The following is a 26,007-nucleotide window of genomic DNA, read 5'->3' as shown; positions in this document are numbered from 1 at the left end:
GGGGACATGAGAGGAAGGCTGGAGAAAGGAAGACTCTCCCTTGGTGGAGGAGGATCAGGGTAGCGATCTGTTGCCCAAACTTGACATGCATAAATCCATGGGCCCCGATGGGATACATCCACGAGCGCTGAGGGAGCTGGCGGATGTTATTGCTAGGCCACTCTCCATCATCTTGGCAAGGTCCTGGAGATCAGGAGAGGTGCCTGAGGACTGGAAGAAAGCCAATGTCGCGCCAGTCTTCCAAAAGGGCCAGAAGGAGGAGCCAGGAAACTCCTCCGGAAGGATTAGCCAGGAAAGTCCAGGCCTGCCAGCCTCACCTCCATGCCTGGAAAGGTGATGGAACAGCTCCTCCTGGAGGTCATCACTAAGCATCTGGAGGACAAGAAGGTGATCAGGAGTAGTCAGCATGGATTCACCAAAGGGAAGTCATGCTTGACCCATCTGAGAGCCTTCTCTGGTGGAATGACTGGCTGGGTAGAGGAGGGCAGAGCAGTGGCTGTTGTCTGCCTGGACTTCAGCAAGGCTTTGCACACTGTCTCCCATCACCTCCTCGTAGGTAAACTCAGGAAGTGTGGATTAGATGAGCGGACGGTGAGGTGGCTTGAGAACTGGCGAGATGGCCGAGCTCAGAGGGTTGTGGTCAGTGGTGCGGCGTCTAGTTGGAGGCCTGTAGCTAGTGGTGTCCCCCAGGGGTCAGTCCTGGGTCCACTCTTGTTCAATGGATTGCTCAATGACGTGGAGGAAGGGACAGAGTGCACCCTCAGCAAGTTTGCTGATGAAACTAAAGTGGGGGGAGTGGCTGACACCCCAGAAGACTGTGCTGCCATGCAGAGGGACGTGGACAGGCTGGAGAGCTGGGCGGAGAGGAACCTCGTGAAATTGAACAAAGGCAAGTGCAGGGTCCTGCCCCTAGGGAGGAAGAGCGGCATGCAGCAGGACAGGCTGGGGGTCGACCTGCTGGAAAGCAGCTCTGCCGAGAAGGACCTGGGAGTGCTGGTGGACAACAAGTGAAGCATGAGGCAGCAGTGGGATCCTGGGGTGCACGAGGCAGAGGGAGGTGATCCTGCCCCTCTCCTCAACCCTGATGAGGAGCCCCTCACCTGCAGTACTGTGTCCACTTCTGGGCTCCCCACTACAAGAGAGACATGGTACTACTGGAGAGAGTCCAGCGGAGGGCTACAAAGAGGATGAGGGGGCCGGAGCATCTCTCCTCTGAAGAAAGGCTGCGAGAGCTGGGCCTGTTGAGCCTGGAGAAGAGCAGACTGAGAGGTGATCTCATCAGTGTGTACAAGTCTCTGAAGGGGGGGTGTCAAGAGGATGAGGCCAGTCTCTTCTCCGTGGTGCCCAGCAACAGGACCAGAGGCAATGGGCAGAAACTGAAACCCAGGAAGTTCCATCTGAAGCTGAGGAAAAACTTCTTGACTGTGAGGGTGACTGAGCACTGGCACAGGTTGTCCAGAGAGGTAGTGGAGTCTCCTTCCCTGGAGATATTCAAAACCCACCCGGACGCGATCCTGAGCGATGTGCTTGAGCAGGGGGATTGGACTAGATGATCTCCAGAGGTCCCTTCCAACCTCAATCATTCTGTGTGATCCTGTGATTAGTTTGGGTAGTAGATTGCTGGTATTAACAAAATACAGCTCTGGGAGTGGGTAGCCATTGCTTTTGGCTGATTTTGCTTGCGTTACAGTCCCAGAGAGCCTTGCTTGCTGTGCTTTGGCCAGAATCAAAGGAGAACTTAAAGTATGTAAGCTACCTAGTAATGCTCCCATTCCCAGGAGCTATTCCCATCCCCATAGTGGCATGGGGCAGTTGATTTGGATCTCTAGAAGTAAATAATTCATCCTCCTTGTACAACAGCAGAATTTACTGCTGGGAAGAGTAGATTAGACTCGCTGCCTGGCAAAGGACTTCTTGCTGAACTTCTCTGTGTACTGTCTGAAAATAGCAAACTAGTCAACTGTTTCATAAGGTGCCCAATTCTGCCTCCACTTGCAGAAGTATGGCTCAATGGCAACGCGCCAAGATCAGATTTACTCCATGGGACTTTGTGAGGCTTAATTTATGCATGTTTTTAATATACTTGGGGTTCTTAATGTGGAGGCCCTTAACGTTGTAGTATCCTTCATGGGATGGCACGTCGTTGAGGGATAGCCTACAGAGAAATGCTAGGCTGTTAATGGTGGGAGGAACTGGATGAAGGAGTGTACAGCTGAAAGTGCTTTTTGGGAAAGCTCTCCTCTCTGCGTCACTGTCTGCAGAAGATATTTGCTGTGACTGCTTTGCCATTTGTTCTTTTTATTGCTGTATCAATGAGAGGCATGTGCATGAGTTTGATCAAAAGAAGACAGTGACTGCGTGGGGGCCTTTTGCAGTACTGCTGGGCAAATGTACCAGCTAACACATTCAGTGACTTTCTCCTCTTTCTGTTGGCAAATCATCTACAAGCAGATTGTGATTTTCCTCAAATCTACTCTTATTCTTTAAATTACTCACTGAATTATTCTTTGGCCTCCAGCTCCTTTGCATATCAAATACGCAAAATCAGCTTTTTGTAAAGTTTGAAATTCAAGATATTTTGATTGGACACACAGCTCTCAAAGAATAGTTATCATGGTTCTTTGTGATACTGAGAGGACATCTCAAGTGGGGTCCTGCAGGGATCTGCCCTGGACCTAGTTCTATTCAACATTTTCATTAGTAACTTAGGCAATAGAATAGGAGATATGCTTATAAAATTTGCAGATGACACTGAGTGGGTTGGATGTACTTTTGAAGGCATTCAAAATTCAAAATGATCAAGAAAAATTGACCAGAGAGCCTGATATCAGCAAATGAAATTGAGTGACAACAAATGCAAAGTGCCACACTTGGAGAAGGAGAAAACAAACATACAAATACAGAATAAAGAACATCTGTCTGGATAGTAGAATGGCATAAAAAATGTGAGGATTGTAGTGGATCACAAACTATGAGTCAACAAAGTGCTGTTGTAGCAGACGGGCACGCTCGTTCTGCAGCATAAAGTAGCTTCCTGGGCAAGACTGGGGAGCTGATTATTCCGCCTCACGCTGGGTTTGACTTCTGCTGGCGTACCTGATCTAAGTTTTATCACAAGCGTTTAAGAACATAAACAAACTAGAGAGAATCCAGAGGGGGACACAAGAATGCTGGGATGTTTAGAAAACAGTGCAAAGGAGGAAGAGCTGGAAAAACCTGAGTTTGTTTGGAGCAGAAAAGAAAAGACTTCAAGAGCAAGATATACAACAGAATAATGCTTTTCCAGTCCTTAGAGATTACAGTAAAGAAGAACAAATTAGTTGTTTTCTGTGTCTTGTGCAGGTGGGATAAATGGGAAGAGAGAAGTGAGATTTAGGGGGACATGAAGAGGAAATTTTGACCACATGGCAGAACGTGGAACAGACTAGAAAAAGGTACGCTAGGGATGTTGGGATCACCTTTAGTGGTGGTTTTAAGGAACAAGTTAGACCCAGTGCCTCATGTGGAAGGCATAGGTGTTCAGGTATCCCAGTGCAACTAATTGTAGAAGAGGAATTCCTGAAAACCCTGCCAGCCCACATTTCTATGACCAACTGAACAGCTAGTTTTTATTCCGTTTCCCAATAGATGGGGTTCAGCCTTTGATGGCCGTTATCAAATACAGAAATAATACTTAAAGAACATTTTTCGTCCTGCTTTAAACCTAGTTGGTGACGAGTTGGTGGTTGCTATTAGTGTTCCCATAGGTACCTACAAGAATAATTTGTACTCAAGGATTGTTAATGAAACACACGTTCTCCTTACTGTAAGGCTCCTTTCCCCTCACTTCTTACACAACTTTGTCGTTCAAAAAATTCCCTACTCAGTTATCCTTTTTATGGTTTTGTAATACTTGGGTTGGGGTGTCAAACTGGGATCAGGATGGATCTGGTAGGGGGTTTGGTTCTTGCTTTTGTTGCGAGACATAGCCTGCTGGAAAAACTGGAACAACAAGAGAGGCAAAAGATAGGACAAAGAAACAGGTACGGAAAGTTAAGTGTTTGAGTCAAGGGGAATGCAGCAACTGGGTGATAGAGCTGAATGTAGATGACGCTATCCCAGTATCACTTCCCTTCATGTTTAAGATCTTCATAAGGATATAGTTTAAATATCCCTTTGTCCTTTCCTTCACTCCTTTAATAACCTTAGAGATGCCTTTTTTTTAATTATTATAGAGGAGACCAGATGGTAGAGGTGAATAATATGTTGGCAAGTATTAAGAAAAGACTAGTCCAGCAGGCAAATTTTTTCCCACCCCTCCTTTATAAACACCTGTGCGCATCCTTTAAATTAAAAAGGAGTCATAAAATGATGGTGTAGGAGGTTTGATAATGTCTGGAAGCACGATCAGTAATTTATTTGGTTATTTTGTTAGAAACTGGTACTGTCTGGAAGTTCTATTGAAAAAAAAATAGCAACTTGTTTTTCCTTGGCATGTAAATATTAGCTCATGTGGGGCTTTACAGCCTAGGTTTATAAGAAATGAAGAATACTCAGAGGGGCATGAGTGCATACATACACACACATGCGCACACAGGCACATGCAGTATCATAGTTAAAGGATTAAGCATCTTGAAGGAATAAGCCAATTAAAAGAAGTTCCTGCACAGCAAAAATTAGGCAACACAGTAATTAATAACCTTATTAAATAGCAATATTTGGGCACTGAACCAAAGCATATGAATCAGAGTGAAGCATTCTTGGCTGAACACGCTGCGTGAAGTGTAGACACTTGTACCGAACGCTCTCCGAATAAGCTCTGGGGCAGCGTATCCACTTAGCAAGTAGTTTTTCCTCTTGTCCTTTCATGTTTGTGTGAATCTTTCTCCTCTTTTTTGGGCCAGCAAGCTGGCAAGAGAAGAGGACCGAGTCTTCCTTTTTTTACCATCCTCTCTTTTCCACAGCCAAACGTGAAATTTCCTTAGGCTGCTAAAAAAAATAGCACCCACAAGTACTCCAGCACATAGATAGTTAATTCTCTTTCTTTTTATTTCTCCTTCTGTGGGATTTTGTAAGAGGTAACTTTCAATGAGGGTAATATTCATCAGCAGTTGTGGGCTGCCAGGTGCACCTCCAGGAGAAGGCAGTACGGTTGCCTGCACCTCCCCGAATGGTGTCCTGCAGAGGCAGCGAGTAGCTGGGGAGAAGCGGCAGAGCGTGCCAGCCGGGATGGACCGTCCTGTAACGCGGCTCTGGTCTCCAGCCTAGCTCGGGCACCTCTGCGTGAAACGGCCTTACCCACTTCTAGGTCAGTAAAGCAGCCTGTGAAGGGTCCTGGCCCGTGGCTCCCGGGTCCCCTGAGCTGGTGAGGAGCAGTGACTCTAGGCTGAGCGGCAGCGGTACAATCTCACAGTGCTGGTTTAAGGCTGTCAGCACGTGGCTTGTTTTGGTGGATCGTCTGCGAATGTCTTGAGCTGCTGTGCAGAAGACCCGTATTCCAGAGTGCCATCTGTTGTGTGCAGAAGGGTGGGAGGATGTGGGCCAAGGACAGCCTGTCTCTCGTCTTTCAAGGCAATTCTCATTTTCCTCCAGCTCCCTAGGGGTAGCTGGAGCAGTGGCTAAGCCTCACAAACCAGAGATTTCTGTAGACACACACACAAGTCTCTAGAACTACTCAGCTCATCTAAAGCAGGAAACGTGTCCTAAGCCTAAGTGAATCTTTCCATGACTGTGGCAGTGGCCGGGCAGAAGTGGGAATGGGACAGGGGAGACCTCTGCTTCCTGGGTGAGACTGCAGCAGTGACTTGTCTCCTCATGTGCTGTTCATCACAGTAAATATTTTTGAAGCTCTGCCTCTGAACCTATTTTATCTCATCTTTAACAACAATCAAATATGCAAATTGTCAAATCAATTAGCATTTTTGTAGTTTTCTTTAGAGAGACGATGATAAATGGTGTTGTGTTTTCAGAAATGACTTATGTCCCTTGTTACATGTTGCACAGGATATTATATACAAGGGAAGGAAACAGAAACACTTGTTTAACGCAAGAGTTTTTAATGTATATCCTGAACAGGTGCGTGGTCACACTTGCGTGTATGACAGCTATAAAGTAACATAGGTTGAAAGAGACCTCTGGAGGCCCCCTACTCACAGCAGGGTCAGCCAAGATGATGGGGGTTACTGGGATCGGCTATGCCTGGCACAGCTAAAGAGGGGCCGTGGCATGACCGGGCTGCCAGGCTGCCTGGGTGCGGTGTTTGTTGCTACACAGGCACTGAAAGGATTCCCAAAGACTCGAGTTCAAAGGTTTCCTCCTCTCCCATGTTAATTCATTACAGAGGACATTAAAGTGGCATTCAATTTAAGGGAGCGACTGAGCACGCTGCTCATAAAGGGGACCTGGTAGCTTTCTGTGAGCAGTATTGCATCCATGCCAGTGCATGCATCAGCTGTTTTCTTTCTGCTTTATTTGTAAATGCCATTTCACCAGAGCAGTAAGGCACTCCAAGCTGCGTGTTTTGAGGATTTATCGCTCCTCAAGCCCTGTAACGCCACCTGAGGCGTGCAATAATGGCCCGGGAATGCAATGACTGTCATGTCTTATTGCTTACGGCTTCCATATGAGACTTGCTTCAAAGTGAAATCTCTGTGTACATAATGGGCTATCAGTTTCTTTACCCTTTTCATCCTTGCTTTAGTCTTCTTCCATAAAATTCTAAGTGCAGTGGCTATGGGAGAGAAGCAAGAGGCAGAAGGTCAACTGAGATGGAATAATAATGGGTTTTATCCTTCCCCCCCACCCCCTTCCTTTTTTTTTCTTAGCAAATGAGAGGTGAAAACTCCAAAATCCAGGATGTGGCTTGCTCAGAGCATTTCCAGTCACTGACATTACTAATACTGTAGTGACGGAGTAATGGGTGAATAAGCTTAGGTCAGATATACACAGGGGCTTTTGCCAATGGTATGATGTTGGCAAAGGATGTGCTAGTTAGAAGCAAACAATATTTTTCTGCTTCTGGCAAAAGCTACTGTATAGCCACACTGCACTGGGGGGAGGAGGGAAGAGGAAGCTGCTTTTGCTGCTACTTATTTAATTTAGGAAATCTGATATAAGCTATGCAGAAGTACCTCCCCGCTGCACATGCACGCTTTTTGGTAGTGTAACTTAAAGTTCGTACTGCCAGACGAGAGTAGTCCAAGTCTCAGATAAGCGTTGCTAGTAAGTAAGGTTGAGGGCCAGGTAACGTCTAACCTGGGGCTGACAGGCAAGGCTGCACGATTAAGGTCAGTTGAGTTTTGCAATAAAAGCAAATCGCACTGTTTCTCATGAAGGCAAAATGCAGTGGCTTTTCACTAAAATAGTATTTTTTCAATTTTTAAACAGAGCTAGTTAAATTTTATTTAAAATCCAAGCCCTTTAAGACACTGAATGCCCAGTGTCTCTTTCTTGTGTGTATCCTGGTTGCTTTTAAAAACAGACTGATAGTGATGTGTCTGTCTTCCTGTATAACTACTCCGCTCTGACGGCTTGGCTGTACATTGGAAATACGAGCAATTTTTAGAGTTGATGGATACAAATCAAGATGGGCTATAATCTTCATTTCCTGTTATGATGTAGGTGTCCCTGGAGGGAGCTGACCCAGGCAGGTGCCACTGAATGGGTAGATGTTATAGGTAGCTAGAACTTAAGGCAAGGTGTCAGCTCCATACGGTCTCTACAGGATTCCTTGGACCTGTGGCTGAAGCACAAGCACTGGCCAAACTGGAAAAAGAATGATTTCACTTTGGAGGGTTTAAAACATATTTTAAAGTACATGACTTAGGTATCTTTAAAAAGTTATTATTTTTTTTAAACATAAGAAATGTTATGAGTAACTTTGGCCAACCTGAATAAACCTTTGATGGCAAATAAAATATTTGACTGAAAAGAAAAAAAAAAAAATCACCCAGCTCCACTTGTGACCCTTCGACTTCACACTGGCAGTCCCTAGGGCTTTGCTTTCCCTTTTTCAGAAGAAAGGTGGGTTGGCTGGTTTCTTTTCCTATCTGCTTCCCTGAGTTTCCCCTCCTCCCCAGTAACGCTCTCAAAGGAAAAGAAACAGCATTAGATCTGAGAGAGAACGTTAGATCTGTGCGTTGGAAGCGGAGTTTTTCAGCATAACTTATTCTGAAGGTTTGGCGTGTGCAATTAAATCTTGTTTTCATCCACAGCCTCATATGTTATTAACTGGCATGTTTTTGCCTGTGTGAGTAACACACGTCTGCCAGTCCCTTCCTCTTTCTCTTACCTCCTCGCTCCTCCCAAGTGATGCTTCAGCTCTCTCAGTGTTAAATTGGTGGGGGTCTCGGGCACATCTCTACCTTTATATTTGTGCCCAGCGTTCACCATTTCAGGGCCATGCTGTATAATTCAGTCCGAGTCCTCTGCGGTCATATTTCTTAGATGGGTTCCTCAGTTTCTTGACTGCCAGGAGAGCTGCTTTGGTTTGGTGGAGGTGGTGGTGCAGGTGGTTGAGGGGCGTACCTTCTCTGTCTGGGGAACTTCTCTTTGCATAAGGCATGAAATCATTCTGCAAACTCATCCCAAGTGAAAAACTCTACTTGTTCTCCTCCCTCACTATTTCTTCAACAGCCATGTAGTCCCCTTTGCCGTGTTACGGGCCCTTTAGTTTCCCTGAGCTTCTATGCTTTTTATTCCTTCCTTGCTTTCTCCAGCATAGCATTTAGAGCAGAATGGGGCTGTGGAAAAAACTCTGACTATGGTAATAAGTGGGCTAGAGGCAATCTAGCAGTGCTCTTCCAGGCCAGATGGGAGATTTGACATTTGCGTGGCCATGGGCTGGAGTCTGGCAAGCTCATTAAAAGGAGACTTACCAAGTTCTGTGGATTTAGAAGAGTTGTTGTTGTTGTTGTTTCAACTTGGTATTATTGCTATAAGTGAAAAATCTATGTGCTTGTTTATATCGGAGGGTGTTTTGTGCACGTTGGAAGGACTGGCAGCCAGATCCCTGGATGAAGATGCCATGTGCTATGTGTGGCAATTCGTGGCCCTTTCCGCTGCCCCAGGAGACAGCTTTGCCCACAGTGGACCTGGCAGAATCGGTGTTTGGCTCAAGCCGAGCTTAACCGAAGGTCCAGCTTATAACGTGCCCCAGCTGTCATTCTCAGAAGCCACCTGGGCTTGGTATTCTGCCCACACCGGGCACCGCAGAAGCAGAGCAGTAAACTTAGCTGAGGGCACCGATTTTCTCCCTCTCCCTTCAATTATCTTGCTTATCTACTAAGTGTCAGGGCTCTGACGCTCTCTCTTTCTTTCTTTCCTTTCCTCTCTTTCTCTCTCTCTGTCTGTCTCTCTCTCTTGCAGTATGCAGTACTGGGCCAGAAGGCTGGAGCAGGAGGTTGATGGAGTGATGAGGATATTTGGTGGAGTCCAGCAGCTCAGAGGGGTAAGCTGTCTTTCTTTTTACCTGTGTCACCTTCCTTGTGGCAATGAGTGTTCCCATCTACAGAAATCACCTGTGTGAACACTTGCAGTAAGTCACTTTCTCAGCACCGTGCGCAGGATCATGGCTCTTTCTGCTTCTGGTTGCTGGTCGATTTGATGCATTCATTGAGTGTGTGTGCTTGAGTTTTGTATCTGTCTGTCCCTTTCTTTAGGGCCGCATGTCACTGCTATCTGAGCCTGTACCTATGGGGCTTTTTCCTCTATGACACGCTAAATGCATCTTAAATTCAACTAACCTTTCCTGCAGGGACTGAAGTGGTTCAACGGATAATATGACTAGCCGTTAGAAGTGCGGTTTTAAAATATACATTGTAGGTAAAACTGTGATTCTTGTTTGGCTTCTGTTTCGAAGTGCCACAGGCAAAACCCTGTTCCTGCTGCTGTCAGTGGCCTCTTGCTTCCTGGCTTAACCGAGGGGCCCAGGTACCACAGGCTACAGAGACCAGATCCCCCTCTTTTCCTGGCAGCAATGGCTCCGAGTTGGGTCAGGGCACTTAGAGAAAAGCTTCATCGTGGTTTATTAGCTTTGTGGATCGAACGCTCTTTGAGATCTTTCCTGTTTTCTCCTTCCCAACACCGTTGTGCTGACTAGCTGTTTTGAAATGGAATAATTTGAAATGGAATAATTTGAAATTAGAGTTGTGGTTTTTTAATTCTAAAGACGATAGGCGTCTGCAGCATGGTAAGTATGTTGCCCCAGCCTTAGAAAAAAAGGATGGAGTGTATTTGTATTTTCTCATGGCGGTGGCATTTTCTTCTTAGATGTTAATGATTTATGGATCTCTTATTTGTCTTGCTTACACCAGTGTAACTACATTGGCTTCAACAGAATTGTTCATGTTTTATACTGTTGGTTGTAATCCATTGTTTAAAGACAGAAGTAGTGCTATTTTAAGTGCATTTTAAAAGGAGTTTAATTAAAGAGTTGCAAAACTGTTCAAAGTTCAACCATTCATTCAAATTCATATTTGAGCTTCAGAATAATTAATCTGGGTTTCACTTGCCTTCATTCCAATTTAACTTAAACTAAATTGGTATGAACCTGATGTGCAGCGTGAAAAACATCTGCACCAGTTTGGTTTCACCAAATATTTTTGATTGTATCTGTGCATTTATGCAGTGCAACTTTGCATGTCAGCAAGGGCTTAGACCCTTGGATGTAAGTTTTCTAGGCAGTGCATAGAGACAACAGACAGCCTACTCTTTAGAAGAGCACATTAAAATAAAAGGCTACTGAATTTCCCACATGTCCTTTATTACCATTTATTCTTATTAGCTTTGATTTCGGTCCTTTGCATGTTAAATAGATATATATTGTGTCATTTTTTAATGCCATATTTAATTAGAAATTACACCTCCAATTTGCCAGTACTTGACTCCTATTGGCCAGTCAGTCAATTACAGGTAAGAGTGCTTCCCGCTTGTTCTGCTTAATTCTTCTGGTGGAATACAGTGCATCACTTTAATGGATTAACACAAAATGAACTGCCTACAGAAGGACTGTGGGTTTTGGAAATCCATTCTGGAATGTACTAGTGAAGGAAGGGAGGGATCTGTGCACTACTGTTGTATCATCTGGTGAATGCATAAAACACCTGAAGCGGGAGATGAGCTAGTGAAAAGTACAGCATTCAGTTATTAAAACTGATGCCAAAGAAAGACAAGCAGAGGCTGTCTGTGGATCACCACGGGAAGCACTTGGAATATGGAATTCAATCTTGATACTTAAACAGAATTTCAAGTGAATGACACTTTTCTTAAAGACCACATCACTTGCCAGTGCAAACTAGCATAGCTTCACTGGTGTGAAATCTGTACTTGCATAGAGTGTTTCATCCTGAGGAGTTAGGAGCTGTATTTACCAGGAGTTATCTTACCCCCCTAGTTGCACACAGGCACATCTGGGTTGCAGTGTGGGTGCTGTTTAATGTCAAAAGTGGTACTGCATAACCCACTTTGAGGCATGAATTTAAAAAAAAGCAATTGCATATTCTGTTGCAACCATGGTGGAAACTTCAAGGGTGGTGACTAACTCCTAAGGCTGGAATTCAGTCCACGCTTCCTTTTCTGTAAAAGGTTCTGCCTCAGTATAATTTGGACTTTCTAGCCGATGTCATGCTGGTTTGCAATCAGGATGAAGGTGCGAGAGTCCAGTGCCAGCTCCCAAAGCTGTGGTGCCACCTGATCCATCAGGAGCAGGCACAGGTGAGAAGGGAAAACCATTTTCACTTGAAACGTCCATCTAGCTGGAAGCACCTGTCCCACGTGGGACAGGAAGGATAAAGAAACATGAGGTAATTTGATCCTGATGGTAGAGCCTGATTTTTAGCCAGGCGCGTGCTCATGTTCTCTTTTAGGGGTTGCTGCTTTAGCTTGGGACATGCTAAATGTCTGCTGTGGCATAGGGGGTGCTTGCAGTAGACGCTGTAGTGCAACCTCTATGTGAAGGATGTTGGAGATGGGGGAAAAAAAGTGCTCCAGTGTCACAGAAGACAAAAGCAATCCTCCTGAATTGAGTGGAGTCTGCCATTTATGCAGTGGGTCGGGCCACTGCTATTTTTCATGGGTTTACGAATAGAGTAAGTGCTGGGGATGGTGCTGTGCCAGAAATGATTCTTCCCTTTTCAATTCAGGCCTGACTATCACAGTGACGTACCAGTAAATAACAATAATAAAAATACCCTCCTCAGGTTTGTCAGGTATATTTATTAATTTTTTTTCTTGGGTTGCTGTGAAAGGATGTGGACCTGTTCTTTGGTTATTGACTGCAATCGCATAACAGTTGTGGCATATGAGGCATGAAATTTATTGTCAGAAATACGGTGTCCGGGAACATAATGGTGCTGAATATTTTATCTTGCTGGAGTGCTGCCCACCCAAGAATGATTTTTATTTTAACTCTTAAGTCATTTCCTAGAGTTGGGATACTAAATGCCAGATGTCCCTGCTTCCCTCCTCTCTTGCAGATTGAACATGCAGTCATCTCATATGCTTCCCCAGGGAAGACTGTCCCAGCTTACAGCGTTTGGATGCCTTTTTGCTTGAGGAGAGCATTTTTCTGTAGCATTCAGAGAGGAGGGTGAGAGGCTGTCAGGGATAAAAAGGAATACTATGCCAATGTCTTGCCTTTCAGCTCTGAGATATCAGGTTAGTTCTCTCTTGAAGTCCAGACCTTGAAAACACTTAAGTGTAAACGTCACAGTATGTCCTGCTAGCTGTGGTGGGGCTATTTGTATACCTAAATGTTTGCAGACTTGGGGCTGTAGGGAGGAACGTGGTCTTTCTGAGCTGATCCTGGGCCCAGTGAAGTCAGCATTCGGCCCTCTGTGTGCTTGTGTGCATGTGTTTGCTGGCCGGTTGTTGCAAGCATGGCTCTAAAAACAAATCCCAGCACTCTTGAGAGATTGCGACATGTTTCTTGTCCTCTCCATCTTCATCCTCTTCATGGAATACCAGAAATAAAGAGTAGAAGTCCTTACTAATTTAACTCTGACTGGCACAATGATATGTGGAACCCTGAAAAACACACTCCCTGACTTCTGTCTTTTTTTTTTTCCCTTGTTAGTGACTTTTGGATTTTTTTCCATTGCCAAAGTGGACTCTTCATCACTTTACAGGACAAAAAATGTTTGCTATTAATGTTTCCTGCTACAGTTCTCTAAATTTCTGTTTCTTCCAAAAGTAGTTGTTGCCTTTAGTCAAAAGTGAATGAATTTGTTGTTTTCCAGCCTAGACCATTTCTTCATGTTGCAAAACCCACTGCAGGGAGAGAGCAAGGGTTGGGTAAACCAGGAGGGGTGCAGATCAGGTGTTTGTCAGGCTGGTGCTAGGTGTGAGGCTCTGCATTGCTGCTGTTAGCCTACTTCCCTGATGCTCTTGCTCTCAAATTTATCCCATAGGTCTGAGGTAGGAACTGTGCCAACTCCTTCCCTTTTCTCATGCTGGTACAGCTGTGTACTGACCTGCCAGAATGTCCCGCTGTGACGGCACACCATCCAGGCACACCATCCAGGCAGTGGTCATGGCAGGACCAGGCGGCAGCAGCACCATGCGTAGGGCTGCGGTTCTGGGCCTTGCTGAGCAGCGCAAACTATATGTTGGGTTAAATTTTGCCGGATAGCTGGCCTGAGATTGCCAGTCTCATTTTGCTTGTTACCTAAATTGCGTTTGATCCTATGCCTCCTGAAGTGAACAGCTAGCTGCTCAGACCATCTCCTCCTACTCCAGCACCTTTTATCTGTAGCCACCTGTTAACGGGCTCTTTGCTGCAAATTACTGAAGAAACCATAGCGTTCAGAAGGAGATGGGGAAACTCCTAAGCTGCAGAAGCGCTGAACTCCTTTTCTGCACTGACTGATTTTCTTTGGCTGTCTTTCCTTAGGCCTGTTCCAGTGACAGGCACAAAGACTTGCCTAGGGATGTTGCATATGAAGGCCAATCGCTTCCCTGTTAGTCGGGCAGAAAGGCTTTGGCAGAGGCAGGGTAGGGGGCAGAGCTGAGCCGATGCCTTGTCCCCCTTTCCTTTCAGTGGTTCAGACGAACAGAGCTGACAGTTGACTTTTAGGTCTGGCAAACTATTTTTGCGCCCTCCTTCCCTCTTCTGGCGCTCTAGGATATTGAGGGAAATCAGTGGTAATGTCTGGGTCTGCCTCATCTGCTTATGGTCTGGCCTGGTAGATAAGAATATTGCTGGCCTTACTTCCTCATGGTGATGAGGAAACACCCAGTCCATAAAGACCCAGATGGTGCTGAACCTGAGCCCTGGGTGAGGAATGGTGAGCAGCTTGCTGGCAGAACTGGGCAGCTGTTGAGCCTCCGTGTGAGCTGTGCTTCGTCCTCCTTAACAGGTGTTACTGCACAGAAAGGTGGCCCAAGCCCAAGCCCAAGCCCAGTGGCTCTTAGGATGCGGCCTCCTACCCTCAAGGGCTTTACTGAATGTGCCGAGCAGGAGTGATTGGACTTTGTCCTTGTAATCCACATCTTATTTTACTTCAGTGGATTTTCATTTCTCAGTCTTTTATTCTTGCTTGTTATGCTGTTTTCTCAGCTTTGTTTTGCCAATTTGGCGTTGTTGCCTGGCAGGAAGAGCTGCTGTTCATTCATTTGGTCTTTTGTGAAAGTCAAGGACAAATGCTGCTGCCTGGGGCTAAGGGCAGAGTGACCAGGATCTTTGTGGACATCCCCACCTTTGTCTGCCTCGTAACACCACCTGCAGCCTATCTGTCCCTTCTACTCAATGCTGCTTCTCTGATGCTCCACCATATTTTCTAAGCATGGCCATCCTTGAGTTAGGACAGCCGTAGGCAAGAAACTGCATAGCTGAACCATGCACGAACAAGAACTCGGAGGAAAAATGTGTGTGTATGGGTGTAGTTTGTGTATCTGTATAGGTATACTAGCAGAGTTTTGGACTTGTATCTGAAGAGCTAAAGGGACGTGGCATCCACCTAGAATATTACTGCAGTGGCTGGATCTGCTCTTCTGATGGTGTCTCTGCAATACCGAGTGTTTCACATGGCTAGGTGAGTGCAGCCCTTAGGAGATCACTCATAAAGAGCTAGAGATTCTTTTTAATGACAACACTAGGAGATAAGATGCGCTTTTGTAAAAAGTTGCAAAGGTTTTCCGTTCAGCTCTTTCGATCTTGGGTGGCTACTGGTGTAGAAACATAGACCGGATCTTCCAACTAGTCTTAGAATTACATAATGTTTGATTTACTCGCTTCTGTTTTCTTTGGGTATAAAAGCACTCATCTGATCATTCAGTAGGGATGGAGGATTTCAAGAGTGTCCATGGTATTTTAAATGAACGGCAGTGGCTAGCAAAGATGCTGAGCTCCCCAGCACTGTGTGCTCTGCCCAAACTCACCAAGGAGCACTTCTGGTTCCAGCGAGCTTTGTCTCACTATGTCAGACAGACGAGGCATCTGAAGAAGGGCAGTGATGCAGTCCTTAGATATGTGAGGCTAATGGCAGAGTTGGGAATAGGGTGCTAATATTCTGATGTTCAGTCCAGTACCAAAATCCACAGGTTGGACTTTAAGGCTCTCTGTAACAGAGTGAATCCAGCCTTTCCCTTCTGAGGAGCCAGCCCCCAGCCTGAGCACTCCAAAGTGGGAGGTAAGTGTCTCCCAGTGACTGCAGCGCATTAGCCAGAGCAGAGAGGAGGAGTTTGAGCCAAAAGCTTGGGCAACATGCACAGCCAGCTGCTTATACTACAGCAGTGCTGAATTTCCTGCCTCTTCCCTACTGCTGCAGAAGAGAAAGAGGACTGAATTGCATTTTCTGACAGCTAGTGCCTGCCTGGGGGGGGGGGGGGGGGAGGCAACTAGGAGTATGGACTGTATATCCCAGTAAGGTGATGCCTAGCTCCATGCTTTGTTCCCAAGCTCATGCATTATCTATTTGATCCTAACTATTCTTCTTCTCCCTGCTTTCCCTCCCCCTCTCGTACCAGTATGCACACAGCCTGCTTCCGCACACCATCACTTTGCCCTCCCCTGCTCCTCATGTTTGATAAGAGGAAGTGTGTGATGCCAGATAAACACATTCCTGTTCCAAACTGCTTGGGTTTATTTTAATCTGCCTGGGCCGTTCAGCAGCCTCAGCACTCTGTTCAGCACTGAGTGTAAAGCCAACAATATGTTATCAAGCAGGAGCGTTTTAATGTCCTTAATCCTTGCAGCAGCATGGTTAGAGAAGGGAGATCCTCTGTCACCCTTTGGATGGGCCAATGTCTCCCATTGTCAGTCCCCTTTACACCCATCGTCTTACTTTTCACCCTTCCTCTCCGCTAGAACCATGTTACATCCGTACTGGGAGATGTCAGGGAAACATATGCTCCAGCTTTTAGTACATTTGCATAATTAGAGTAATGTGTATGAATAATTTATAGCCGCATGTGGCTGCTCAGTGTGTGACGTTAGCACCCTTCGCTAAATCCCTTCCAGTGGGTAGTGCCGATTGTGCACCAGAGCCGTTCTCCCTGTGCAATGTACAGCCTGGATTGTTTGGCGGATGCAGGAGCCCTTTTTTGAGAGCTCAGGAACATATATATGTATTCATATACATACGTACATGTATGTATATACACACACACACATAGAAAACATTGTAGCAGAGAAAAACAGGCTTTAACAGTTGTGAGAGAAGAGCAGGCTAGAAGGCTGAGGTTAAAACGCCTGCCCTGTATCACAGAGCATGATCTCAGTCAATAAATAGTAGCAAACAATTGCTGTCTCACTATTTGCCAGCTTCTTCTTTGGTGTGTGAGTTAACAGGCTGGAAAGCTGTGAATCCCACGCAGGTTTTCTAAAGAAATGATCTAAGTGGTTGAACTGTGGTATTTATGTCCTCGTTAATTTGGTCCTTGCCAAACGTTTGAGACCCTTGGCTGGAAAGCACTGTGTAAGCTGATATGAACTGAAGGAGTGCACACTTATTAGCTCAGTAGTAGTAGTCACTGAGAAACTGAGGCAGGTGGTTAAGTTGACCAAGGCTGCATAACAAGTCCGAGATGCAGCCTGGAGTGTTCTCCATCATGTATACAGCTGGCATATCCTGAGAGGGGATATGCTTTTAGAAGGGCAACAGGCACAGTACTGATCATTAAAGCTCTTGCTTTGAACCTTTTTCACTTTACAGAATTACTCTGCAAAGATAATGCATTTGCAGCTACTTGGTGGCTTAGCAAAATCAGAGGGGACTGCCATCGAGTTTTGTGGAGTCATTTCTGATTTATACTGCTGTCAGTGACAAGTTAAACGAGCCCAGTATTCAACAGACTGATGTTCAGGTGCATATGAGCGCACTGCTCTGCACTTGGTGTCCAAAAGCTGTAGCTGATATGCTAAACCAGTCAACAACCACCTATGTAAGATCCTCATGAATATTCAGCAAAACTGTTACAATTGATGGTGTTGGTGTTACACAGCCATATGAACCCCTGAGGATGATGAGACCCTGGTTAATGTTTCTGGAAATCTCATTCAGCCACATTGCCTTGCCCCTGACTGAAGGAGACTGCATGGTCCTCGCGTTAGTTCCAGGTCAAATCATTACCTTTCAGACTGTGTTTAAAAACAAGATCCAACCCAACCCTACCAGAATGCAAGATGAATAATGAGGTGGAGAGCATTCAAGTGTGCCTCCTTAAAAACATACATAGATTATTCTTTAATGGAAAGTTAATTGTTTTATTATTCTCTCCAGATGGTTCTTTTCCCTTACGTTCACAGGGGAATTGATATAGCCTGGGATCCATTATCCTCTGAGAGGAACCGGTAACCAGTGATGCAACTCTATCACTGATCAAGATTCAAAATAATAGAAAATATGTATGTATGTTCTATCATAGCTTCAGATTTTAAATGTTGTGCGTAGATGATGAGTAATTTCTCCCAGAACTTGTAATCCTGCAGGCTGCAAAGTTTGCCGTTTCTCTTCCCGGTAGGTTTGTCAATCCAAAGCTTGGTATCCTACTACTGAATCCTATTTTTCTTTCAGCTGATCAGTCACTTCAAGTTACTGGACTGTGGAGGAGCCTGTTACTGCCCGTGCTAATGTGTGCAGTTCTTCTAGAAACTTTAAAGAAGGAAATTGGCTGTAGATACTCAGGGTTATTGTGTGGAGGAAGCAGTAAGATGCTTCATTTCTCCATGGTTCTGCATGTAGAAATGTAAGAGGACTTGGGAAGAATACAGAGAATACAAGGAGAGGTGACTTCTCAAAGCCACGTTTGTTTTTCTTAAGTTCTAGTGTGGCTTAAGCCTGGTAAACTGCAGCTGCAAACTTGCATGTTAAGTGAGCATATTTACTGTCTCTCATTACGATGGAGCACCTTTGACATCTGATGTGACTAGCCTGAATGGGCCCCTTATTTCAAACACCCAGCCGTGCTGACCTGTTGGTCCGCAATGATTCTGCTGGTTTTAGAGGTACTTATTTCCTTTTAATTATCTAGAGCTAAAATATTACTATAAGGGAGAGGGAGAGAGAGGGAGAGTCTGATATCAGGTCAGCCTTTTCTTCCTTGTTGAAGTCGAGGTGATCTGCTTAGTCAGACAGCTTTTCTCCGAGGCTGAGATCTATGGTTTGTTAAAGCGGTGGTTTGTTGTTGCTTTACTGAAATAGAGGGCTCTGCTTTCAGAAGGAATTGCTGTTTGGGAGGAGACTCTAGATTTCGGTCACCTTCAGGGAGCTGTAGATCTCCAACATTTGTGTCCTCTGCAGCAAATTTCAACGATGCTTCATACAGTGACCTTGAGAAAAAGCCCCCTCCTGTCCTAGGGGTTAGCCAGGCCCTTCCAGAGTCTGAGAAGTCATGTCCAAAGCAGAGGGAACGTGGGGAGAAAAGCGGATGAGCAGACTAAGAAGGAGACGTAGCAGGACGATGATGCTAATAGTTATGGATTCTTTTCTCTCTTCTGTTGTTCTCTTGCAGTGATCAACACCAACTGACACAAGTAGCGCATCTCCTCTTTCTCTGGATATTTTGGAGGGTTTCTCTGATTTGTTTTCTGGGGATTTGTATTTGTGTCTGGTCCTTTTGATTCACTTATTCACTGGTCTTCAGGTTTTGTTGTCTCTTTTTTTCCTTTCCTAACCAACCTTTCTCCCCTGAAAGCGTCCAAAGCGAAGGACAGGTTTACTTTGTGTTAGTTCAGCAGCTACCGTAACCAGTAGAGTCATGTCTTTTAGGCGCTTGCCATGGTATAAATATTAAACAGCAAATAAGAATGATGAGAAAAATCCTGTCTGGAGGAAATGTGAGCGTTTGCCTGAGAGAAGAAGGAACGTAGGGGATTAGAGGCATGGCCGTTTCTAACGAGGCAGTTCCCTAAATACCGGGGTGCTGTGTCTTGGACTGGTGGCAGGATCTGGATATTCGTACGTGGCAGAGGAGCTGCTCTGGGGATTGTGTAAAAAGTTGTGTTAGTTCTTATCTCTTGGATGCCCAAGCAAAGCCTTTCCTCCTAGCTAGAAAAGAAGGAGCAGATTTGCAGTTCCCTGCTGTGCCTGTAAGGCCAGGTAAATAGAGAGGGAGGAGGCAGCAGGGGGTTTATGTGACTTGAGGAACAAAGAAGATTGTAATGGTAAATGCTGGATTACTCTTAAAAACAAGTAGGTCATTGAAGATAGTATGGTTGGTGAACAGAAAGAGAGAAAGAGGGATTTATTCCTGGTTCTTCTGAAGATTTATTACATTGCAGAACTCGCTTCACTGTGCAACGTGCTGCCAGCGTTAATTGTGGGAGTTCAGTCTTTCCGTTTGTTTGTGTCCAGTGGTCTCAGGTCCAGCACTGGACCTAAGATTAGGGATTTGGGATCTTCAAAGGAGCCTTGGTTCCCAGATCCCGTTGGCCTTCTGAGTAGGGTGGGCCTTACCTTGTCAGGAACATTAGCTGGCTGGTTCTGTTTCCAGCTCGTAGTGATTTGTTTGTGACCCTAGGTTGCTCAGGACAAAATGTTCAAACTGCAAAATGTCTTTTCTTCTGTGCCCCCTTTGCAGAGAGTTAGCGTGCAGGAAGAAAAACATTGTCTTCTCCATCTCTACCTTTTGCAGGGGGAAAAAAAGATGGCTACTTTTCACATAACACTGTTTGACATCTGATGCATACATAAAGAGAGTATTTGTAGCATCAAAACAGGGTATGCCTGATTCTAAGGATAAATGATAGCTCCAGTATGTTCTTAAACTGTCAGTGTTTTGGTCTTCATTGAAAATGAAATCTTATCATAATAATACTGTGCTTAAATCTTGTGCACTTCATGGTCGGTTATTAAAATTACTTACAAGTTTGCTCTCATGCCCCAAGACGGAAGAGTAGAAAAACGTTACAGTCCATGCACAGTAAGTAGGTAAACTGAGGCTCAGACTGGGGAAATCCTTATTCTGTGTTGTACATCGAGTCTGGAGGGCTGGGAAGAGAACCTGTGAATCCTGACTCCAAGGCTTATGCTCCAAACATCTCCCAGTGGATCTTTATTAACACAGCTGTTCAGTTCGCTTCTGGCTCATTACTGCGTTTATCATCGCGGAGTGATGGATCCTAGGAAATGTCGGTGAGAAAGAGAAACTCTCAGCTTTGAATTCTCCCTTAGGAAACTTATTTCTGGCATGTTTTGCAATTGTCATCTCCTTCTTTGTATTCATAAGGCTTATAAAATGTGGTGATTTCTCTTTGAGTCTGCCCTTAGCTTCCTCCCATGACCAAGTGATACACCTTCATTCTTGCCTTGCCGTTGCTGTTGGTGAGCGAGAGCTTGCAGGCCTGCGTTCCTGATGCTGCGCTCTGCAGCCTGAGCAGTAGCTGATTGCTAGCTTTCCCTCCTCCTTAGATGTGTGCTAGCTCTCAAACGACATTTTGAGGTGCCTGAAGCATTCTGAGGAAGAAAATTAATTGGTTTTGACAAACCTCAGCAGTCCCTTGGGTGCCTGGGAGTGCAACATTTATTGAAACCAGGCAGGAAATCAAAACGCTCTGGTGTTCGTTCACCTCTAGTGCAGCTGTAAAAAATATCCTTAACCTTGCTCTGGATTTTCACCCAGGCGTTTGGATCGTCCACTAACTTTTTCATATAACCTTCTTTTACTTTTAAAAGAAAATGTAGTGATCATGAAAGATGCCAGAATGACAGCCCGGGGACTAGATGGTCCCTGCTTACCCACAAAGCGCAAGCAGCGTCAGGGCAAACTTCCTTGCCATTGTACTTCCACCTTGACCTGCGGTATCCCCAAGGAGGGCAAGGAATTGCAGTTCTCAGGCACTTTTAAGCTTTGCCTCTCTGCTAGTGCAAGTGAATACGGAATCGGACTTCTGCTATTGTAAAATGGGATTAAGAAAGGATTTTTCATCTCGGCTGCAGATGTGACAACTTCAGTCCAAACCTCAAACTGAAAGCGCTGTGCTAGCAGAAACCATCTCCTGGCCCCACTCTTTTGGGAGTCTGGCCTGTCTTCCTAACATATTGGTTACAATATGATTCATTTCTAAAACATATGCTGATATCCAATGCGAGTTACAGCTATTCTTGTTGGCAAAAGATACCTATTTATGTAGGAGGTGTGCTATAGTGAATAGCCCCAGCTGTGACTGTGCCTATAGCAACGGGGATGACCTCAAGCCGGTTTCTGTCTGCAAGGTGCTTGGCCCTTCAACATAAACTTCTCAATGGGAGTGATTTCAGTTACTGTCAAGTTTGAATTCATGTTGGTTCACCTTTAAAAATAATCAGCAGTCTAGTTCAAGTTACTTTGAAGGCAAGTTCTGGAAATTAAGAGTATCAGCTTTTAAATACAAGAGAGTTATTACTGCCCAGATACTTAAAAAAAAAAAAAAAAAAAAAAAGAAGCTGTATTTTGTAACGGTTACATGGGGTGCCTGTCTATCAGCCTTTTAGCTGATATGCAATTTCTGGACCATCATGTTGACCGTGTCCCATATAACTGGGGCTATAAAATCTTTTCTACATATCTTCTGTTGTTTGTGGGCATCCCCAGGAATGTTGTTAGCAGGGCCATACCATGTACTTTTAGCCCACAGGATTACATTTATCACGGGTGTTCGCTCTATGGCCTGGAAATAGTAGTGCAGCCACTGCTAAGGGCTTTGTATCGCAGAAAGGATTCGCAGTCAAATGATTATATAATAAGTTACTCAATCCTTCCAGGTGCCTATTGCAACTGGATTTGTTGTTGTTGTTTTTTGTTTTAGCAGTATTCTTCCTGTTGGCTGTCACCACAAATTTGTATGGGTATGGTAGGGGTAAGCACTCTGAATTTAGTAAAAGATAATCTGTGGGAAGCAGTGTGCTAGGAAGAGGGTTCTTACGGGTGTTCTTGGCAGGTGTCAATGCCAAATGGAGCAGTGTAACGGGATACCAGCATAAGAAACCTACTTTGCCCCAAGCCTGTTGCTTGTGTGGTTTGAAACCCTGCAGGTTGGTTGATGCTCCTGTTAATTTGTTGGGGGCAGGGGGATGGGGAAGTGATGACGATGGAGGAAGCATCAGCTTCTAAAGTCTCAGCGTGAGCCGATTCTTTAGTCTGCAAAGATGGAGCAGGGGTGTGGGGCGCGTGCAGAAGGGAGAGTCGAGGAGACCAGCCTTAGTAGGTCCTTGAGACAGAGCAGGTAATGTGGCTGCGGCAGTGACTGGAGGAGCGCGAATGGCTGCTTGCTCTGCGTCATGGGGAGACGATGGGAGCTCCTTGAGCAGTTAATTAATGCAGCTGAGAAGTCTGAGCTCAGTGCTAAAGGTGATCTACGTTCGTACCAGCGCTCGCTCCGGCGCACACACAGGAGAAATGCTGCCCTTGCCGGCGGGCAGACTGCAGGTTTTGCTGCTGCGGAGCTGCTGGATGCGCGCTTCCCACACCCCACGGCTGAGTCCCCAGCCGTCCCTTTGGCGGCTCGTGGGTGTGAAAACTCACACTGACGGTTTCCGCTGAGAGGAGGTGGGTGCTGCACTTCCTCAGCACAGCCTGACGGCAGTGCTGGCTCTCTCGTGCTGACCCCAGGTCTGCCTGGTGCCTGGGGGCAGGAACTGAAGTGGTAGTGGATGGGATCTTTGACGCTTGCTTATGTTCTGGTGGTGCTGGGGAAGGGTTAGACAGGTAGCACCTTGGTGGTTTGTGCAGACTGTCTTTCTCCTTTCTAGTTTCTGATCTTTTTCGCCATCCTTCTTTGTAGCTCCAGTTTCAAAGAGACAGAGTCATCTACCTCATTTTTTTTTACTGAAAGACAGTCTTTTTTCAGGCTAAAACCATAGGCTTTTTCTTCTGGCTTGAGACCTAGCTGGGGTTTACTTTGGTGGTTGCAGTAGCTATTGCCTTTGAAGCCCAGTACCACGGTAGGCCAAGGAGTGGGTCATCAGTGATCACAAGCGCAGCTTTGGCAGGCCTTAGGTACTGTAGGAGAAACAGTGCATGTATGGTCCTTGGCAGAGTGGCCCTTCTGCACCATAGGAGTGCACCATCCCACCTGTCTGGCGTGAGATCGTATATGGAGGGAGGTAAAATGGGCGCTAGTGCTCAGGCAGGAGCATCAAGAGTGTGGCTGTTTCCCCAGAAGTGGGTGGAGGAAGGTTTGCGGTGGAAGTGCCTGATGACTCAGAGCACTAGGAGAGTCGATGCACGGAGTGGCAGCAACACTCTCTAGAACAGCTGTATGGGTTTCTTCTTTACCTTTTCTTTTCCAGTGATTCTGCTTTCTGGAATAGTGGCTATCTACTCTGGATGCCAGCGTCTAGAGGAGACTAGTTCCAGCTGAAATTGTAGATTAGCTGCTTTGAAGCTTGTGTTCCAGGTGTCAGTAGTGATAGATACTGTTGAGTGGTTTCTAGCTAGAAAAGACTTTGAGTAGTGTCATTTTTTTCATGGGAAAACTTCCCATATGCTTGTCCAAGAGGTTGCCCTGGGCAATTAAATGAAGTGCTATATTGTATAGAGACGGTGTGAATTTAGAGCAGTTTTTCATTCATGCCCAAAGACAGAATATCTTCCATGACATATCATACTGTGACCACTTTATTTCACTATATGTAAGAGTTTGGTCTGTGGTTTCAGTTACTCCTACCAGAGCAGGGTTTGCCACCCTGCAAATCATTCTTAACCAACAGGACTCTTGTGTTCTTTGACTGTCTTACAAGCAGCGAGAGACCATGCAGTCAGGCCATAGGGCAATCCTAGGCAGAGAGCATCCCATCCTAAGGACAGTGGTGCCCGCTGAATGGCAGAGTACTTAGCCTTGCAAGGTGCTAAAGCCCTTCAGCTCTTGAGTGGGTGAGATGTCCAGTAACAGAGAGTAACGCTCTGGGAAAGGTTTAAGCGTCACAGGACTGAACATCTGTTGATACAGTAGAGTGGTACCTGCTTTTCCTCTCTTGTATGACAAGACGAGAAAGCCCTTCTCACAAGGGGCATCTGACTACACAGGAGAAACCGAAGTGTGCTACTATTTAAGTCTAGGGCAGCAGGAAAAGAAAAGGGAGAGTTTTCAGGGAAAGTCATCATTCTAGGCGCTTGCAGTTCCACTGGTTCTCTTGCAGCTCTTGGCAAAGGCTGGGTACAGTGTTCCCTATGGAGTGGGAGTTGGGGGGCTTTCACAGAGTCCCCTGCAAAGAAGAAGGAATATCTTCTGGTTATTCTCCTAGCTTCAATCAGCTGGGGAACTGAGGTGTAGGCTGCTGTTTGAGCCCAGGTCCCTGCTTGGCTCTGTGTGCCATGCCATCTGCCTCTGCCCCTCCGAGGAACCAGCCCTTTGTTCAAGATTTTCCTTGCTTGACTCCTCTGTGCCAACAGTTCTGAGGTTCCTGCTGTTTTGCATTAGAGCCGTGTGTCAAGAAATCCCAGCTCCTGGGGTCAAGTGCTAAGCATTTGCTTCTTTATCAGATATTTACTTAGGAGGATTTCATTATACTAAATCTACTGGCTTTGAATAAATTCGCATGCAGTAATTTTATTCCTTTTTTTTTTTTTTTGAGGGACTTCTATGCTAGGGAAAAATTTAAAAAGAGCATTTGTAGAAAAAGCAATTACTCTTCCAGTAATTTTGTATGTATTTTACTGCAGATACTGTATTTCTGTTTGACTGTGAGCTTTCTCCCAAGTGCCACTGCTGTGCTGGAAGCAGTGGAAGTCAGGTGCTTGAATTCGTGGTGCCCTACCATTTCCACAGTTGCACTGAATGCATTTGCCTACACACTAATTCAGACAAACTCTGCATATCTGAATAAAAGTTAGAAGCTAATTGTATCGGAGTCATTTTGCAGTTGCTTCCTGTGACTTTTTAAAAAAAATTTTGTGTTCATTTTATTTTATTTTATCTTTTGGTGTGTCAAACCTCTGTGAGCATTGGATTTCTCCGAGCAGATGGTAGAGGTGGTCTTACGTGACATTGCACAGTGCACCTCCAAAGCCTTCTCACTCAGTTCACAAGCACCCAGGAACTGTACTTTGTGATGTGTTTTAGCTGAAGTATTGGCAAAAGCAATTTACTGTATGATTTGGAGTAACGAGTAACTTTACAAAAATACATCTGTAAATAACTGTCAGACATGGGAGGAAGAAAGCTAAATTTGTCACATCACTTCAGCAGCTGGTTAGCTGGGACAATATTCAGTAATGCCGTAAACACAGGAACGTCCTCCTGGTGTCTCAGTTGCAGCCCTCTTCACTCGCAGGATCTCTTGCAGTCACTTGGCGAAGTGGTTTGACAAAGCAGCAAGTGTCCAAGGCTAAGCAGGAAGAAAAGCTCAAGTAAGAATTTAGGCAGTTTGATCTGATAATGTATGCAATCCTCTCTCCACTGGTTTATTTTACATGCCATGCTTCAGAGGAAAGAAAAGCAGCAGGTAAGTCATTCGGCACCTGTATGTTGGAGAGAGAAATATATTTTGTGATTTCTGTGAATTTAAAAAGCTATACTTTGGAGAAGAAGGTTTGATTTACCAAAATTATTGGTTGTATAGCTGTAGTTAGTGATAATAAAACTGTTAGTGCTCCATTGAACTGTGAACCTAG

General features: G+C 45.3%; 1 protein-coding gene across 2 annotated transcripts in view; it reads left to right on the top strand.

Moving 5' to 3' along the window:
• The window catches only part of CACNA2D2 (calcium voltage-gated channel auxiliary subunit alpha2delta 2), a 263,927-nt gene that overhangs the window by 16,400 nt on the left and 221,520 nt on the right, over nucleotides 1-26,007 (top strand). For both annotated transcript variants that reach the window (XM_068907175.1, XM_068907174.1), the window contains exon 2: nucleotides 9,346-9,427. In XM_068907175.1, coding sequence (XP_068763276.1) covers nucleotides 9,346-9,427 — 82 coding nt within the window. The remainder of the gene's footprint in view (nucleotides 1-9,345; nucleotides 9,428-26,007) is intronic.

Source organism: Struthio camelus, chromosome 14 (assembly GCF_040807025.1).
Source record: "Struthio camelus isolate bStrCam1 chromosome 14, bStrCam1.hap1, whole genome shotgun sequence".
Classification (NCBI taxonomy): Eukaryota; Metazoa; Chordata; class Aves; order Struthioniformes; family Struthionidae; genus Struthio; species Struthio camelus.
Note: the sequence above shows the minus strand (reverse complement) of the source record. Positions and strands in the feature narration are given on the sequence as shown.